At 44.6% G+C, this 20553-nt stretch overlaps 1 protein-coding gene across 1 annotated transcript in view; it reads left to right on the forward strand.

The window, feature by feature from the left end:
• The window catches only part of ppfia2 (PTPRF interacting protein alpha 2), a 373178-nt gene that overhangs the window by 338705 nt on the left and 13920 nt on the right, over positions 1 to 20553 (forward strand). The window contains exons 25-27 of the mRNA XM_078567936.1: positions 8422 to 8597; positions 9275 to 9343; positions 10614 to 10764. Of these exons, the coding sequence (XP_078424062.1) occupies positions 8422 to 8597; positions 9275 to 9343; positions 10614 to 10764 (396 nt within the window). The remainder of the gene's footprint in view (positions 1 to 8421; positions 8598 to 9274; positions 9344 to 10613; positions 10765 to 20553) is intronic.

Below are 20553 nucleotides of genomic sequence, written 5' to 3' on the forward strand. Positions count from 1 at the left end.
TGCCAAAATGGACAAGCTCACATTTTCCCACATTATACTCCATCTGGCAAATTTTTGCCCACTCACTTAATCTATCTATATCCCTTTCCAGGCTACTTATATCCTCGTCACAACTTGCTTTCCTACCTATCTTTGTGTCATCAGCAAATTTAGCAACCATACATTCGATCCCGTCATCCAAGTCATTAATATAGATTGTAAATAGTTGAGGCCCCAGCATTGATCCCTGTGGCACTCCGCTCGTTATATCTTGCCAACCCGAAAGTGACCCATTATGCCTAATTGCTGTTTCTTGTTAGCTAACCAATCCCCTATCCATGCTAATATATTACCCCCTACACCATGAGCTCTTACTTTGTGGGGTAATTTTTGATTTGGCACCTTGTTAAATGCCTTCTGAAAATCTAAGTACACCACATTCACTGGTTCCCCTTTATCCATGTTGCTTGTTACTCCCTCAAAGAACTCCAATAAATTAGTAGAACACAATTTCCCTTTCACAAAGACATGCAGACTCTGCCTGATTGCATTAAGATTTTCTAACTGCCCCATTATAACCTGCTTAATAATAGATTCCATAATTTTCCCTATTACAGATGTTAAGCTAACTGGCCTGTAGTTTCCTGCTTTCTGCCTCCCTCCTTTCTTGAATAGAGGAGTTATATTCACTATTTTACAATCTGATTGGACCTTTCCAGAATCTCAGGAAAATTAAAACTAATGCATGTACTATTTCAGCAGCCACTTCTTTTAAGACCCGAGGATGAAATCCATCCAGACCTGGAAACTTGACAGCTTTCAGTTTTAATAATTTTCTCAGTACTCTTTACATAGTGATTATAATTGTTTTAAGTTCCTCCCTCCCTCCCCTAATGCACATTTATTTCTGGGATGTTATTTGTATCCTCTACAGTGAAGACAGATGAAAAATATCTTTTTAATTCACCCGCCATTTCTTATTTTCCATTATTAATTCTCAGACTCACTCTGTAAGGACCAATGTTCACGTTACTTACTCCTTTCCTTTTTAAATACCTGTAGAAACTCTTACTATCTGTTTTTATATTTCTAGCTAGCTTTTTCTCACGCTCTAATCTCTCCCTCTTTTTTATTAGACATCCCTAGCTGTTTTTTATATTCTGTCCAATCTTCTAACCTGCCACTAATCTTTGCGCAATTGTATGCTTTTTCTTTCCATTTGATACATTTAATTTATTTGTTAGCCACGGGTGGCATGTCCTTTACCTAGAGTCTTTCTCACTAGAATATATCTTTGCTGAGTGTCACAAAATATCTCCTTAAATATCTGACACTGAATTTGTACTGAGTTATCCCTTAACCATATTTCTTAGGTCACTTTAGTCAGCTCTGCCCTCATACCCTCTTAATTTCCCTAATTTAAGCTCAAAACACTAGCCTTATACCCACCCTTCTCTCCCTCAAACTGAATGTGAAATTCAATTATGTTATGATCACCGCTACCTAGGGATGCCTTTAGTATGAGATCATTAATTAATCCAGTCTCATTGCACATTACCAGATCTAGAATAGCTTGCTCTCTGGTTGGCTCTAGCATGTGCTGTTCGATTAAGTTGTCCTGAAAACAATCTATGAACTCACCTTCCAGGCTACCTTTACCAATCCAATTTTCCCAATTGATATGTAGATTAAAATCACTCACGATTATCACCGTAACTTTCTCACAAGCCCTCATTATTTTTTTCTGTATACTTCATCCCTCAGTTAATTTCTAAACTTGAAATAATGCTGTTAAAAATACACTTGTGTCTTTCAGGCCGCAGCTGGCCTTAATGCTTCTTTCCTTGAGATATTAGATGCTGTTGTTGGCCAATGATATTAGGGTCAGAAAATCGGTTTGTGCCACAAACCCCACCCATTCAGTGTCCTTTGCATGTGGGAGGCATAATGGCGTGACCAAAGATATTAATCTCCAGCTGGGATGGAGGAAAATTAAGGCAGTGATTTTCGGATGAATGGATAAAGACGTGATGAAAGTTTTCTTCTCCCCATTTTACTTGGTTCACCACCCAGGAATTTCCCATAATCTGGAGATTAATCTGAGGGAAATCCCACCTAGAAAGTCATGGAAAGGACACAGCAATATTAAGGAAGTTTATTTAATCATTTTTTTTTTCACCATTGCTTCTTTTTTGCTTTTATTTTGCTGCAGGCAATTAAATTCTCTTGAGCTTTTGCACCCACCATATGTTATAAATAACTTCCAAGCTGTTTATGCGATTTTCTGCTTCAGAATTTCTCTCCTGAATTCCCTTATTATTTTTGACCTTCTGTAATCTGCCTGCCAAGAGCTAGTGGCATTGCAATATTAAATTTCCTGCTTTGATACTCACAAAGCACTCTGATGCATGAGAGTAGAGAAGTAAGCATTGCAAGGGTGAGATGAAAGCAGCTAGGACACAAGAGTACAGGCCAGGTGGTCTGTGCAGGTAAATAATGATGGGCTTCAGACCTCCTTTATCTCTGTATTTAACTTGTCCTCTGCATTGTACATAATTGACAAGAAGGCAGTTGTTTCTGTGCTGTTCTCTTCCTCATCAACTTCCTCCTCCTCTGGTGGATCTGTGGGAAAGGAGAGTAGAAACATATAAAGTGGTTGAGCATTAACCCCTTGGATAGAAGTGCAGGCTTGTGTCTATGTGGAATTTCACAGTTATAACAGAGTGACAGCATACAGTTTCAGTCACTAAACACTGTACCTGTTACTGTTAAGCACACCCAATAAACCACTGGGGCAGAATTTTCTGATTGTCGGGTGGGCGCGTGCCCGACCTGAACAAGCGTAAAATGACACGCGATGACATCGGGTGAGCGTGATATTTTGGCCGGCGGGCATGTATGAGTGTTGGAGCTGCGCCCGCCATTAATTAAGAGGCCAGTTAAGGCCCTTGACAACCCAATTGACGGCGATTTAATGTTGTCAGTGTGATTTTTCGCTCGTCGCATGGGCAAAACGGGCAGGCGGGCAGCCTACAATTTGCAAAACCTCATCCACGGGTGAGATAAAAAGAGTCAGCAGCATTGCCAGTGTGAGCAATGAGGGGTTTTGGAGATAGTTTGCTGCTGGTTGCTTATTGGTACTTGGCAGCTTAATCTCTGATCAGGGCTTCATTCTTAGCATTTCCACTCATCATTTCAGGAATTGGTGCCTCCAAGGCCCCCTGAGGATTTGGGCCATGTGGATCCTTCCACGTATCAGACAGCCTTCTGTTACCCTGGTAATGGGGATTGTGGTCTCCGCTGGGGGCACCTCCTCTGATTGAAGAGAGGGGAAGAAGGGAGAGGAGGCCACCTGTCCCAATGCAGATTCCAGGGGAGGGACCTATGGGAGGAGAGGCACAGGCACAAGGAGCGCAGGGCTAGCAGGAAGTCCAAGGCGGAAGGGGCCGCAGAAGATGCCACTCTCCTGCTGCCAGGAATTACAGACAGCAATGCAGCTACCTCAATAAGTCCAACGTGCAATGCCGAAGGAAGCTCTGTCTCTCCAGCGAGACCATGACCTGCATTTGTCAGATGATCGGGCCTGAGATCAGCTCCTACTGTGTGGGTGGACACCCCATGCCAGTGGCTCTGAAGGTCACAGAGCCTTCAATTTCTATGCCTCTGGCTCTTTCCAGGGCTCAGTGGGTGATCTGTGTGGAGTCTCCCAATCAGCTGTCCACAGTTGCATCAAGCTGGTGACAGAAGCTCTCTTCAGGCTGGTGTTGACTTTCCTTCATTTCTGTGCAGATGAGGCCAGCCAGGTTGAGCGAATGAGAGGCTTTGCAGCGATTGCTGTGTTCCCCCATGTCCAGGGTGACATCGACTGCACACATGTGGCCATCAAGGCGCCAGCGGGTCAGCCAGGTGCCTTCATTAACAGGAAGGGATTCCACTCCATGAACATGCAGTGACCACAGGATGCAGATTCTGCAAGTCTGCACAAGGTACCCTGGCAACCCCCATGACACATACATCCTGAGACACTCCCAGGTGCTGAGGTTCTTCAGTGCTCCAGTCCGAACGGATGGATGGCTGCTGGGTGACAAGGGCTATCTGTTGAAAAGGTGGCTCACGATGCCTCTCTGCCACCCAAGAACAGAGGCAGAGCAACGGTACAGCAAGAGCTATGCCACCACAAGGGCGGTGGTAGAGGGAACCATAGGTCTTCCTATACTTGTACCATTCAGGGGACGCACTGCAGTGCAGTGATAGTGGTTGCATGTTGCACTTTCCACAAACTGGCACTGTCATGGGTGGACCCATTGGAGGAAGAGGACTCCGGCAACCTCAAGGGAGGCAGGGACACCAGGGGCGCCTTGATCCAACCCTCCTTCAGCTAAGCTGCTACCTCATGCCAGGGCTGCCACCACCATCCTGGATTGTAGAAATAACCCTTTCCTTTGCCCCCAAGATACACTCGGTACCTGTGCAATAAAGTTTTGAGCCACCCATATTCAGTATTACATAGTGGTGTACCCTGCGCCTACAAAACAAATGAAGCATACTCAGGCCAATAACACAAAAACAAATGTAATTTAATGTTGAAACTCACAGATTATTGAACAGAACAATATCAGGTGTTGATGGTCACACCATTAAAAAAAGTTAAAAAAAATGGGAGAACAAAAGATCATCTATGACCAGTCCCTCTTGTGCTTAACATGCTTTAAACTTACTTTTACGGGTGCTACATCTAGGTGCTCACCCCTCACTGGCACCAGCATTAGAGATAGCCTACTGACTCTGGTGTCTTGTTGGCCTTGATAACCTTGGTGGTTGTCCTCTGGCCAGTGGAGCCTGTGATGGCCCCGCCTGGGGGGGAGCAGCCATTGCCACAGCTGGCATCTCCCCAGTTTCCGCAGCCTCATCAGATGCCACAGTCACTGGCAGAGAGGCGGAGGAGCTGCTGCCGTCATCCAGAGCGCCCTGAGAGGAGCCCTCAGTGACGACAAGTAGGTTGTGCGCCAACGTGAGGTCGTTGTGGACTCCCTACTCACCATTGATGGATGGGCACCTAGCTGGGATACTGGGTGCCCCATCCATCTCACACATGGACACTGACCACCTGAGGTCAGTGCCTGTATGAGGGCTTTCAGGTCCGAGTGCAACCCCTGGGACCCCTGATTTTGAACCTGGAGCAGCCTCTCCATGAGAGTCGCTACTCTCTCCGTGGAGGAGGCATTGCGCTCGACCATGAGGGTCAATGCAGTGCTCACACTCCACAGGGACTCCTCCACAACAGAGACCAGGGCACGCATACCCTCATGGGTCTCCACCAGATCATCCCATACACCCTGCTGGACATCCAGCATGTGCTGCCTAATAGACAATTCCAGACGCCCATCATCAGCCTTCGACTGAGCATCGTCCTGGTCTCCAGCAGTCCTCCGACTGCAGACGCTCTGGGGATTCTCTGCCTCCACCTACACCTCAAGCGAGTGTGAAGTACCAATGTGCACCAAGATACTAGCCGCTGAACTAATGTCCACCAAGGTGCTGGTATCTGCGCTGGTGCCTGTTTCATAGAGTGGGTGTGACGTAGGTGCTTCTGGATCATAGTGGGCCTTTGGGGTCAGGGGTAGCTCCTGAAGGTGCTGCACTTCGTTGCTTGGTGGCAAATCTAAGGGAGAAGAAGAACATATCATTAGTTTAAGTCATCACACTGTCACTGTGCATGCCAGGCACCCTGGTGAGACAATGGAGATCTGCATCATGGTGCCATCGTCTTTCAATGACCAATGAGGAATCCAGCCTGGAGGCTCTTATCAATGGTGAGACTGCAAAAGATTGTTTGCAGCATCCGAAACTCTCACCTCAGTGCACTGTTACCTTCGTCTGACAACCCAGCCTCACCGCAGCCTGTTGACCAAGATGCATGGTGCCTCTCGAGCTCTAAGGCCTCTTGCTCATACCTGGAGAGGATGAGGAGTGTGGGGGTCCTCCACGCGACCTCTCAATAATGTTATGGGATGTCTTGTCCTGAAAAGACAGAGAGGCATTGATTAGTCCACGCTCTACCTGCAACGCCATTGCAGCCAAGCCAATCCCACCTGAGGAGCACCTTGCACCCACTCAGTCAAAGCAGCCAGGGCTCACCTCCTTGGCCAACTCCGGCATCAATGACAGTTGATACTCAGACTCTAACACCCCTGAGCTCCACGGGAGGATGGCCAGCCCAAAACAATTCAACACACTGATCCATGCCAACATGGTACTCACCCCTCCTGAGCACAGTAGGTTATTGAAGTGCTTCCAGCACTGCACTCAGGTGCACTGCACCACATTGTGCCTGCTCACCCAGGCTGCCACCTCCTCCTAGTGAAGTGTGGTGGCCTCCTCCTCCCATCTCTGGGGACAAGGGTGTCCCTTCTGGCAGACACCTCCTCCAGGTGGGCAGTGAGGCACTCGTCGGAAAAATGGGGTGCCGAGTGCCCAGCCGACCTCACCTCCCGCCTGGTGTCTACATCTTTGTTTGCAGCCATGTCATTGCAGCAACTCCGATGAATGCAGCGTCCCTTGGGCTGCCTGCACCATTTTTGAACCGGCCGTCGGGTCCGATGGCGACCCGGCGGCCAACAGGCCCCCGCCCCCACCTGCCTCTTGTCGGACATTCTGCAGCCAGCATTCACACTGGGCGGGCTTAATTGGCCTGCCAGTATGAAATCACGGTCGCGGCCCAATCGCGGGTGGCAGTTGGCTTCCCAACCACACCCGCTCACCCCCTGAAGCTCGCCCGATGAAGGCAAAATTCTGCCCCTGATGTTCACTTTTCTCCACCACAACCTTTTTCTTATTTCCTCAAACTGCACTTACACCAACTCAGGTTCGCTTTCCTGTGAAATACTTCAAATATTTGGCTGTTAATGCTTACAATACAATACAAATACTAATAACATGATAAAACTGTATAGCTCTATCATGCTACTTTGTTGTCATCCCAAGACATGTGAATTCTCCTGAAAATTGTGGGTAAAAGATCAGTTCATGTAGTGCCAGTGCAGACCATGTCAGTTCCCCTGGGGGCAGAGCCTCTTGCTCCATAATAACCTTCCACTTTATCTAATATTTAAGGACCAACTACATGTGTAAGTGTCAAATTTCCTCTGTATAAACTCTACTTCCTGCTGTCACAAATTTTGGTTATATTTTTCTGGCAACATTTACAATTATAAATGATACATTTTCCATTCCACTTATTTAAATTCTGACCACTAGGTGACTCTGCATAATCAGTTTATGAAACCGTTTTCAGTTTTAGGCAGCAATTGGTTTGCATTGCACCCAATTTTTGGGTGTAAAATAGATGCAAAGCATTCCAATTTTGCAGTGGGTCCCTGTGATTTAATTAGGCAGATTCATCCCACTGCTAAATTTATGCAGGTGGGTGGTTGGTTTTAGATGTCCTAGGTGACTGCCTAAAAATTGCATTAAGTCTATTTAAATCTGTGTAATAGGGATATAATGCATGCTGAAAGGACCTTTTGGTTAAATTAGTGACTGATGAGAGGAAACAACATTGGGCCCAGATAAGTTACATTTGTTTAAAAGTTCCTGTGAAGCCAGGAGCAACAGGAGTGCACCTGTAACTCCATGGGGCTGAATTTTACGCTGGGGGCAGGGCCCACAGCTAGTGGGTTGTCTGGCATTCTCCCCCACCCCTCACCCACCAGCCATCTACTACTGGTAAAATCGCAGTGGAGGGATCAATAAAATTGGGTGCCAAGGCAGTGGTGCAGTGCCCACCACCTACCCGCCTCTGCTGCAATTTTCTGTAAAATTCTGGCCACGCAGGAGTGGCAATCACCCCTGTAGCCCACTCCAATCCCCTATCCTGAAGTAGATAGCCTGATGTTGATATCTTGGTTTAAGTGAGCTGCCTGTGGAGATGCAATTAGCACCAGCAGCTAATGCTAAGTCTGCTGATGAGGCTCAGGGCCAATTGCTATTGATTCTCATATCTTTCAGTTTGAGCACATGCTTGTCATGCAATGCTGTGTCTGGGTCATGACTAAAATCTGCTTCTCTGTCACCATCCTATATTCATCAGTTGACCATGGGTAATGCCATACAAAATTTACCAGTCAAATTCCTGAGCATGCAGTATCACTCTTGGAGAATATCTATGTAAAGTGATGTATTAATTGGAATCTCTACCAGTACAATAGCTTTTTGGAATGTTTGAAAATGCTAGAGTTTTGACACGATAGAAGAAGACTGACGCATTATATGCTGAGATATGACAAAGTTAGAAAAAAATTAAAAGCGTTTGAAAATCAGGGTACAAATACTTTCGCAGTATATACTAAACAGAAGAGACTATACCCTTAAAGTTAAGAATTAAATCTAATTAAAATGTTTGAAAAGAAAGCGTATGCTCATATTACAGTTTCACATTTTCAGATGCAATAGTATGGAGCAATGATCGTGTCATCAGGTGGATACTGTCCATCGGCCTTCGAGACTATGCAAACAACCTCATGGAAAGTGGTGTCCATGGAGCACTCCTAGCCTTGGATGAAAACTTTGACTATAGCAGCTTGGCTTTAATACTTCAAATTCCCACACAAAACACACAGGTAAACTTAGTCTGAAATACTGCAGATATTTTTTTCAACTCTTTGATTTTAAAGTAACAGTTTCACTCTTACTCATTGGCAAATATTTATGCGTTAAGGTAGGATAGTGCATTGGATTTATATACTGTCCTTTTGGCTTCTGATACCAAAGTTAGAATCAGGTAGACGTAATTCTGCTCTGTCTGTCTTTCAAGAATTCCTGGTATTCAAGATTGTTCAAACAATGTTGCTTATGTTCAGGCACAAATAATATTGCTGAAAAAAAGAGACATGTCTAAGCTTTTTGTCTTGCACTGATCAGGACACTCGCAAGAATACCAATATTAGGGGAAGACAACAATTTATATCGTATGTGAAGAGAGTGCTGATTTTTCGGCTAGTGTCGTTGCTGAAATGTTTTTTTTCTTGAAACTTCTTAAAAATCATTGCCTTTAACAAGTCTTTTTGTGAACTATATTTTGCAAGCATCTGTATGCACTGCAGCAAATGATAAAAACAGAAGAAAAATCTATTGCTGCTCTCTTGCTCAAATCTGGTTTGATTTCCTAAATTTAAAACTTATTGATACATATTCTAAAGTTAAGCATTTGCATTAATATTAAAGTGATTACTTTGTTCAGTTTGCACAATGTGTATTCCATTTAAAACCATTATTTAAATATTGTCCTCTTATTCAGGCAAGACAGGTCCTTGAAAGAGAGTATAATAACCTTCTTGCACTCGGAACAGAGAGGGCTCTTGATGATGTAAGTAATTTCCCCATGCTACATTATGTAATTTTAAGCAATGATTGTTATTAAAGCTATTTTATAAAATATGCACTAAAGGTGGTATTTTACACTCTCTCTTATGATGGGTTTGCAGGCAGAGAGGGCATTTAATTCAGCAGGATGGTGGCAGGTGGGGACCCTGTCACCTTCCTGCCTCCACACTGCCAATTGAGGCCCTTAAGTGAGCAATTAATTGAAGACTGCTGTATTCTAGTTCATTAACACACTGAAAAGCTGGGACATTTAAACATATTTTCAGTGTGCCAGTGAATGGGTGAATGTGTAGGTGGGTAAGAGGTTAGGCCAGGTGAGGTAAGTGGGTAAGGGGTAGGGTGGTAGGTGGGTAGGGTGACAAGTGGGTAGGATGATGAGTGGTTAGTGTGGTAGGTGAGTAGGGTGACAGTTGTGTAGGGTGGCAGGTGCATAGGGTGGTAGATATGTAGGATGGTAGGTAGGTAGGGTGGCAGGTGGGTAGTGTGTTAGGTAGGGTATTGAGGTCGGGTCGGAGGGTTCAGGGGGCAGTCGGGTGGTGAGGTTGGGTCAGGGTGTTGAGGGAGTTGGGTGGTGAGGTCGGGGCAGAGGGGAATTGGGATGGCAGGGGGTGGAGTTGGGGAGTTGAGTGGTGGTGTGGTCAGATCTGGTCGGGTCTGGGGGTAGCCGGTGGTGTCAGGGAGTGAGTCGGGGGTCAAGTGGGGAACTAGGACTGAGGTTGGGTTGGTGGTTAGGTCAGGTCGGGTTCAGGGGGTGGGGGGTCAGGGGGAGGTATGTCGAGGCCGGGTAGCAGGGCTGTCAGTTGGATAGTTACCCAGGAGTTAGACTAGGATTTTTCTATCTTATCATTTCCTGGGTAATTACTGAGTTAAGTAAATTGGAACCATCCGAAGTGTCCTACTTGAATTCAGAGTTGGAGACAGAAATGGAAGAGGGAACAGATGGTGCAAGTTAAATCCCATTTTTCTTGCTTCTGCCTGCTATTTATGTCCAGTGATCATTCCTACTGCTGGTGTCTCAGGACTACATCAGCTGCTGTATTTTGCCCCCATACAGGCAGAAGGCTCTGCCATAGGCCTGTCATGAGAACTTAAATAATGTCCTAAATGCAGACTATAGCCAGGTTAAAGACATTGCCGGGACCTCTGTGCATTCTGCCTACCTGACACCCAGTTGTGAGGAAAGGAAAGACAACCATCCAATCTAGTATAAACCAGTAAAAATATATTATTTTCTTTACATATATTATCACAAGGATGATGAGAAAAATTTTCAGCGAAGGCCTTCCTGGAGAAAACAATTCCCTTCACGTGAAGTTCATGGAATCAGCATGATGCCTGGATCTTCTGAAACACTTCCTGCAGGTTTCAGATTAACAACTACATCCACAAAAAGATCCTCTGATGGTTTGTATTATTAAATTGCACATGCACCTTTGTAATTATCAAAATGTCCAACAACTGTTGTTGCCAAATTCAAATTGAACCCCTCTCTTAACCAATGGATTTGTTTGGCTTCCCTCAAAATGGGTGGTTATTGTGGCTATTGATCTCAAAATAACTGCCATCCATTACCCTCATTTAAAGTATTATTTTACATTTCACTATTTTTGCAAGTCCATGGGGATTTCACAGCTTTTCCAGTGTATTTGCAATGTACAAATGATGCAGAAAGTATGGCATGTAAATTGGTTGGAAGTCAATTCTCTTTGTTTTGTGCCAATAACAAGCTTTCACAGGCTCTCTTGCACTTTTGAACTTTTGCTTGATTTACTGGTCGAGTACTCCCTGTCCTCATTTGTATATTACAGCCAGTTACATTACAGCTATAAGTTTCCTGGGTTTGTACTATTAATGCATTCTGGTTAAGTTAAACTGTCACATCGGGTTCAGCAACTGCTGGAATCATCTGATGAAGGTGAAAGTGAGGAGATTTTTGCACCTAAGGACTGAATTTTTGCCATTGTGGCAGGTTTGTTTTTGGGTCAGAAACCACCTTCAGTGGGAAACTGACTGAAGTTAAGATCTTTGCCTGGGGAAGTCACTAATTGATAGGGAGAAGGGTTTCCTGTCTACTTGAAGCCAGTGGTGGAATGAAGGTAGGTCAGATGAAATGTGAGACTCATTTAGACACCTCACGGCAATCATCACTGAGGCGCTTGGTTGTCCTGAGGGAGAATTCTGCTGACTGTGCCAAGGCCTTCCATTACATGAGAGGGAAGCAAGATTCCACAGGGGATCTGGAGGCCTGACACTCTGGGCAGGGCAGCCCTTCGCTTCATCAATGCCGGTCTGGATGTAATTTTGAAGGCCTTCAGGGAAAGGAGGGAACTCCTCTTTCCAGAGGGTGGCAGGAAGAGACCACCTCGTCCTGCATCAGGGGCATCTCTCTGTTTAGTGTCGTCTCCCTCTTCCTCCACTTGCTCCTCCTCTCACATCTCCTGCTGAGCTGTGTCCTTCCAGGGTCTCATTGCCTGAAGGTACACACTTCTCTGGAGGGTCATGCAATAGACCACCACAATGACTGAGACCCTTGCAGAAAGGTACTTGAGGCACCACTGATCCCGGCACCAGAACTGCATTTTCAGAAATCTGATGGCCTGCTCAATGCTTGTTCAACTGGGCAGGTAGCGTTGGGTGTATCACCTCTGTGTCTCCATCTGGAGCTCCTGAAGAGGGATCAGTAGCGATCTCTTGGAAAATTCCTTGTCCCCTAGTGGATCCATCCACACACATTGGGGGTTAGAGTGAAGATCTGAGGCAGCGTGACTAGTAGAGGATGAAGGAGACAAAGCTGCCAGGAAAGCAAGCACACACATGGAGGAAGCTTTTGTTGTTGTTGCAGACCAGTGGATTATTGAGAGTGTGGAAGGTTCTCCTGTTGATGGATCTTACTGGACAGTTGCTGGGTGCATTGATGGTCATATGATTACAATCCATGATGCCCTGCATCTGGGGGAAATCCACCACCCTCTGTCCTTGCAAGGCAGTGCCCGTCATTAAATAAATGTGCTGTCCAGCTGTGGCAAAGTAGTGCGCTGTGAGTGACTTTACTTGACATTGCAGTATAAAGTGTTAAAGTTAAATAGAAAATATGTAGTCTACGTCATCAGTGGTGTAACATCACATGACAACAGAATATGCTGAGAGAGTTCTATGTGAAGCCTCGTGCTAAGTATTGTAAGGTACATAGTTAATGGAATGTTCAATAAAAGGTTAAGTTTGCTAACCATCTAGCCTCCAGCAGCATATGTATACAGACTAAAGATAACCTCATCAAAGACCCACAATGATGATAATAGATGGTGGCAGAGGAAAACACAGTGGAAAAAGCACCAAGTGAAGAACCCAGTGACTAGAAGAAGCAGCAACAGAAAGGACTGCAGGACAAGGAAAGAAAGAAAACAACAAAACTCACATAAAGGCTACTGTGAAGGAAGGCCATAGAGAAAACCTTATCCTTACCAGAGTACTTTGACCATGTGCAAGGCCAGGATCAAGCCAAAAAGTGGCAGTTGTAGGCTTATCAGGCACAAAAAGCTTAGGGACTAGCAGAGAAGACTGACAAGGAACAGGTCAGTACCATTTTCTAAATATATTTATTCTTTCATGGGATGTGAACATCGCTGGCAAGGCCAGCATTTGTTGCCCATTCCTAATTGCCCTAGAACAGAGTGGCTTGCTAGGTCATTTCAGAGGGCAATAAAGAGTTAACCACTTTGCTGTGGATTTGGACCAGGCAAGGATGGCAGTTTACCTTCCCTAAAACACATTAGCGAACCAGATGGGTTTTTTACAACAATCGATGATAGTTTCATGGTCACTATTACTGAGACTAGCTTTCAATTCTAGATTTTCTTTATTAATTGAATTCAAATTCCATCAGTTGCCATGGCACCAGATAACATCTCCCCCAATTTCTAGTCCTGTGACAGTACCACTACACCACGGTCTCACCTCATAGGCAATAAAGCAAACAGTGTAATGGTCAGACAGGGCATCAACCAAGACAGGCGACATACGAGGAGGTCATCAAAGCCTTTGCCACTTATTTTATTCTTAGAAGAAGCACCATTATAGAAAGGACAAAGTTCAATAGACGTACCCAAAGACCGGGAGAGAGTTTAATTCCTTCAGTAACGATTTATTTCAACTAGCTGAGAATTGCAAATATGAAACATTGAAAGATGAATTAATTCGGGATTGCATTGTTGTAGGAGTTTTCGAGGAGACTTTATCATATTTTCTGCAGTCGAGGGGACATTTGACCCTATCGAAGACTGTGCAGTTAATAAGACAGGCAAAAGTAAGAAAATAAAATCAGATATTTATTTGAGGCGACTAAGAAATCCTGTGGAGAAAAATGGCTGATGGTGTAGTTTGTAGGCCAAAACTGAGAAAGAGTGAAGAAGGCATGGTAACTGACATTATCCAGTGTTCTCATTATGGTGGGAATAGGCTTCTTTGGCACGAAGAACACCTTGCTAAAAATGCAGAGGGCCATTCCTTCAAGAGGAGAGGACATTTTAAATCAGTATGCACATCAAAAAGCCCCTAACACAAAAAATAAAGGAAAAACAATTAAAATCATTTAGCTTTCAGGAAGTTGAGGACAGAAAAGATAATGAAGTGCCATTCTTGGGAGAAATTACAGGATCAAATGGATCTATTGAAGTGCAGGCATTATGGTTAATGGATGCAAAACAAGCTTCAAATTAGACACTGAAACAGAAGTTTCAATTCTTTCAGACACAGATTAGTGGCTAAAGCACTAAAGCTCCTACAGCCATCGACCATATGACTCCACAGGAAGCATTCAAATGAAGGTCAAGGAACAGTTGACTGCCAAAGTTCAGTATAAAGGAAAAGAAAATACAGAAACTTTGTATGTGATCCACCACCAAAAATGTTCACTGTTAAGCCGTAAAGCTTGCACAGACCTACAACTCATCTTAAAGTAGATAAATTGGGAAGTCAAGAAAAACCAACAGAATTCAGGACAGAATTTCCAAAATTATTCAGTGATCTTGAGAAGACTGAGACAAGTACTCTAAAGCAGAAGCACCAGAACCTGTTAGAACCATGGGGACAGAAGATCTCCCATGAACAGCAGGTGGAAGAACCACAAGTTCATTACCAGGAAGGGCAATTTGCATTAAGCAAGAAACAAATGGACAAACTGGAGCAGGGAAAACAACAACCAACAGCAGAAGCATTGTCATGCATCTTTCCTGTTGATATGCCTGAACAGGAGGACATAAATTTCACTGAGGATGTACTGCATCAACCACCAAATTCCTACCAGCAACAACGCAGAGGCTGAATGAAATTTGAAAAGCACAAAAAGCAGGTGAATGTGAAAGAATTAGAGACTACTGCAAAGATGGATGGCCAGAATATGTTCCTAATAATCTCATCCTAAAGCAATACTTCCAATAACAAAGACATCTCAGTGTTGTGGATGACCTGCTGATTTACAATTAGAGAGTGGTCATCCCAACATTCCTCAGACTTGAAACCTTCCAGAGAATACACCAGGGACACTTAGGCATGACAAAATGTCATGGTAGCACACAGTATTCTATTTTGAGGCCAGGGATCTCTAAATCATTAGAGGAAATGATTCTGAGCTGTATCACCTGTCCAATCCATCATAAGGAACAAGGGGAACTGCTGATGGCATCCAAATTTCCATCCCGACCATGGGAACATCTCAGAATGGATATTTTTGAGCTCAAGGAAGGGGAAGACATTCCTCATAGTTGTTGATTATTACGCCGGATGGATTGCGGTTAAACATCTTCATGGTACAACCTCAAAAGCAGTCATCAAATCACTGAAAGAAATTTTTGCCACACGTGGAATTTCAGATCTAGTCATTTCAAACAATGGCCCATAGTTTGCAAACAAACAGTTTAAGCAGTTGACTGAGCCTATGGATTTGTCCACATGACTAGTTCACCCAGATACCCACAAGCGAATGGAGAGGCCAAAAAAGGAGTAAGTACAGTAAAGGCTTTATTGAAGACAAATGAGGACATTGACTTGGTACTGTTGAGCTACTATTTCATACTACACCAGAATGATTTGCCTCCGTCAGAACTTATGATGGGAAGACAACTACAGACTCAACTTTCTGTTCTTTCACACACACTTAAACCATGTCTCAAAGCAGCAGATATAGAGAGAGTAAGGGAGAAGGAGGATCAGTATTGTGAAAACCAAACCAGAAACTACAATCTACATCAGACAGTTCAGGATTTGCCAGAACTCCAACCATGTGAAACAGCCTGGATTCGTGACTAGAATCACAAAGGCCAAGTATTAGAAAAAACAATAAATTCACAATTTTATCTTGTAGAGACTGAAAATGGAATAGTGAAAAGAAACAAAAGTGCACTTATATCTACAAGAAGACCATCAATGGAATAGACCAACTAGCCAGATGATCAGGAAGTTAACATTGAGTGGAACTTTACAACAGCAGGATTTTACAGTCCCACCGAAATCAATGGAGTTGAGAATGGCTCGACACATTTTATCGCCCCATTAAAATTCCAGCCATTAACTGAGAGCCAGTAGTCTTTGAACATCCACATACTACTCTACAGAGTTCGAGAGAGAACATGGAGAACGTGAATCCTATGCAACATCCAAGAGAGCTGAGAACAAGGTTGGGGAGATTGGTGAAACCACCACAACAGTTATCTCTGTGAACCAGGCATGAAGGCAGAGATTTCGGGGGGAAATGTAGGATGATAGTAATAGAGTCAGAGACTTGGGGGGGGAGATGTAGTATAAAGGGTTAATGTTAAATGTGTAAATATATTGTCTACATCATCAGTGATGTAACATCACATGACAACAGAGTATGCTGAGATATAGTTCTATGTGAAGCCTCATGCTAAGTACATGTTAATGTACATAGTTAAAAGCTGAAATTTGCCAATAGCCTAGCCTTCAGAGTATCTATCAATACAGACTAAGGATAACTTCATCTAAGGGCCTACAGCAATGATAACAGAGACATCACAAGCATTAACCTTGGCACCAGAAACAACAACAGCAACCACAGCCTTGTCAACCCTGCAAAGTCCTCCTTATTAACATTTGGGGCTTGTGCCAAAATTGGGAGAGCTGTCCCACAGACTAGTCAAACAACAGCCTGAAATTGCCATACTCACGGAATCATACCTTACATACATCCCAGACACCACCATCACCATCCCTGGGTATGCCCTGTCCCATCGACAGGACAGACCTACCAGAGGTGGCGACACAGTGGTTTACAGTCGGGAGGGAATTGCCCTGGGAGTTCTCAACATTGACTCAACATCAGCAGCAGCAGAATTGTATACAGCCACAATCTGTAATCCCATGGCCCAGCATATCCCCCACTCTACCATTACCATCAAACTAGAAACTGAACTGGGCCAGCCATATAAATATTGTGGCTGCAAGAGCAGGTCAGAGGCTGGGAATTCTGCAGCGAATAACTCTCCTCCTGACTACTGTCCACCTCCCTGGATGAGTGCGGCTCCAACAATGCTCAAGAAACTTGACACCATCCAGGACAAAGCAGCCTGCTTGGGTGGCACCTTATCCGCCACCTTAAACATTCACTCCCTCCGCTACCAATGCACAGTGGAGCAGTGTGTACTATCTACAAGATGCCTTGCAGCAACTCACCAAGGCTCCTTCAACAGCACCTTCCAAGCTCATGACTTCTACCACTTCGAAGGACAAGAGCATCAAATGCATGGTAATATCACCGCCTGCAAGTTTCCTCCAAGCCATACATCATCCTGACTTGGAACTCTCTCGCCGTACCTTCACTGCCGCTGGGTCAAAATCTGGAACTCCCTAACAATACTATGGGTGTATCTACACCGCCTGGACTGTTGCAGTTCAAGAATGCAACTAGCCACCACCTTCTTAAATGCAATTAGGGATGGGCAATAAATGCTGGCCTAGCCAGCAATGCCCCCACCATGTGAAAGAATAGATAAAATCTGGCATCAGTGACCAGCGAGATGAAGTGGTATGCAGCTATATTTCAGATGCCGCAATATCAGGAGCTGATAGAGTCATAGACTAATACAGCACAGAAACAGGCCCTTTGGCCCATCGTGTCCGTGCTGCCCATAAGCACCTATCAATTCTAATCCCATTTTCCAGCACTTGGCCTGTAGCCCTGTATGCTATGGCATTTCAAGTGCTCATCTAAATACTTCTTAAATGTTGTGAGGGTTCCTACCTCTAGCACCCCCTCAGGCAGTGTGCTCCAGATTCCAACCACCCTCTGGGTGAAAAAATCTTTCCTCCAATCCCCTCTAAACCTCCTGCCCCTTACCTTAAATCAATGCCCCCTGGTTATTGACACCTCCGCTAAGGGGATAAGTTTCTTCCTATCTACCCTATCTATGCCCCTCATAATTTTGTACCTCTATCAGGTCCCCCTCAGCCTTCTCTGCTCTAAGGAAAACAACCCTAGCCTATTCAGTCTCTCTTCATAGCTGAAACGCTCCAACCCAGGCAACATCCTGGTGAATCTCCTCTGCACCCTCTTCAGTGTAATCACATCCTTATAGTGTGGCGACCAGAACTGCACACAGTACTCCAGCTGTGGCCTAACTAGCATTTTATACAGCTCCAACATAACCTCCCAGCTCTTATATTCTATGCCTTGGCTAATAAAGGCAAGTATCCCATATGCCTTCTTAACCACCTTATCTACCTGTACTGCTGCCTTCAGGGATCTATGGACATGTACACCAAGGTCCCTCTGATCCTCTGTACTTCCTCGGGTTCTACCATTCATTGTGTATTCCCTTGCCTTGTTAGTCCTCCCAAAATGCATCACCTCACAATTCTCAGGATTACATTCCATTTGCCACTACTCTGCCCATCTTACCAGCCCATCTATATTGTTCTGTGATCTAAGGCTTTCCTCCTCACTATTTATGACACCACAACTTTTCATGTCATCTGTGAACTTGCTGATCATGCCTCCTATATTCATGTCTAAATCATTAATGTACACTACAAACAGCAAGGGTCCCAGCACTGATCCCTGCGGTACACCACTCGTCACAGGCTTCCAATCGCAAAAACAACCTTCGACCATCACCCTCTGCCTCCTGCCATTAAGCCAATTTTGGATCCAATTTGCCAAAATGCCCTGAATCCCATGGGCTCTTACCTTCTTGACCATTCTCCCATGCGAGACTGTTAAAAGCCTTACTGAAGCCCATGTAGACAACATCAACTGCACTACCCTCATCTATACAACTTGTCACCTCCTTAAAAAATTCAATCAAATTTGTTAGACATGATCTCCCCCAAAGGGACAAAGCCATGCTGACTATCCATGATTAATCCCTATGTCTTCAACTGGAGATTAATCTTGTCCCTCAGAATTTTTTCCAATAGTTTCCCTACCACTGATGTTAGACTCACTGGCCTGTAATTACCTGGTTTATCCCAACTACCCTTCTTGAATAATGGCACCACATTCGCTGTCCTCCATCCTCTGGCACCTCTCCTGTGGCCAGAGAGGATTTGAAAATTAGTGTCAGAGCCCCTGCAATCTCCTCCCTTGCCTCACATAGCAGCCTGGGATACATCTCATTTGGGTCTGGGGTTATATCCGCTTTTAAGCCTGCTAAAACTACGAATACCTCCTCCCTTTCAATGCTAATTTGTTCAAGTATATCACAATCACCCTCCCTGATTTCTGCAGCTACATCATCCTTCTCCATAGTGAACACGGGTGAAAAGTAGTCATTTAAAACCTCATCTACGTCCTCCGGCTCCACACACAGATTGCCACTTTGGTCCCTAATGGGCCCTACTCTTTCCCTTGCCCTTAATATATTTATATAATGCCTTGGGATTTTCCTCTATCTTGCCCAGCAGTGTTTTTTCATGCCCCCTCTTCGGTCTCCTAATTACTTTTTTAAGTACCCTCCTACACTTTCTATATTCCTCTAGGGCTTCCGCTGTTTTCAGCCCTCTGTATCTGCCTTAAGCCTCCATATCCTCTATATCCCTTGACATCCAGGGCTCCCTGGACTTGTTGGTCCTACCCTTCACCTTTATGGGAACATGTTGGCCCTGAACACTCACTATCTCCTTTTTGAATGACTCGTACTGGTCTTATGTAGATTTTCCTACAAGTAGCTGCTTCCAGCCCACTTTGGCCAGATCCTGTCTTATCACATTGAAATCAGCCTTCCCCCAGTTCAGGACCTTTATTTCCAGTCCATCTTTGTCTTTTTCCATAACTACCTTAAATCTTACAGAGTTATGCTCACTATCCCTGAAATGCTCCCCCACTGACACTTCTACCACTTGCCGGGCGTCATTCCCTAAGATTAGGTCCAGTGCTGCCCCTTCTCTTGTCGGACTTTATACGTGCTGGCTCAAAAAGCTCTCCTGAATGCACTTAAAGAATTCCACCCCCTCTAAGCCCTTCACACTAAGACTATCCCAGTTAAAATTGGGGAAGTTGAAATTCCCTACTATTATTAACCTATTATTTTTACACTTCTCTGAGATTTGCCTACATATCTGCTCCTCTATCTCCCCCTGACTGTTTGGAGGCCTATAGTGGACTCCCAGCAAAGTGATTGCCCCCTTTTTGTTTTTAAGTTCTACCCATATTGCCTCATTTGAGGAATCTTCTAAGATACCATCCCTCCTTACTGCAATAATTGACTCCTTGATCAATAGTGCAATGCCACCTCCTCTTTTACAACCCATGTCTGTCATGCCTGAAGATGCTGTACACTGGGATATTGAGCTACCAGTCCTGCCCTTCCCTCAACCATGTCTCTGTGATAGCAACAATATCATATTCCCATGTGTTAATCAACACCCTCAATTCATCTTCCTTACTTGTAAGACTCCTTGCATTAAAGTAGATGCAGTCCAGCCTTGCATTACTCCCTCGTGCTTTAATAGGTCTATATTTGCTCTGCCTTCCAGACTGACTTAGTTTCTCTTCTATATTTTGCTGTACATCGCCCCCTACTGTACCTCTGCTCTGTATCCCATTACCCTGCCAAATTAGTTTAAGCCACCCCAACAGCACTAGCAAACCTCCACGCAAGGATGTTGGTCCCATTCCGGTTCAGGTACAACTTGACCAACTTGTACAGGCCCCACCTTCGCCAGAAACAGACCCACCGATCC

This window comes from Cetorhinus maximus, chromosome 22 (genome assembly GCF_964194155.1).
Source record: "Cetorhinus maximus chromosome 22, sCetMax3.hap1.1, whole genome shotgun sequence".
Lineage (NCBI taxonomy): Eukaryota > Metazoa > Chordata > Chondrichthyes > Lamniformes > Cetorhinidae > Cetorhinus > Cetorhinus maximus.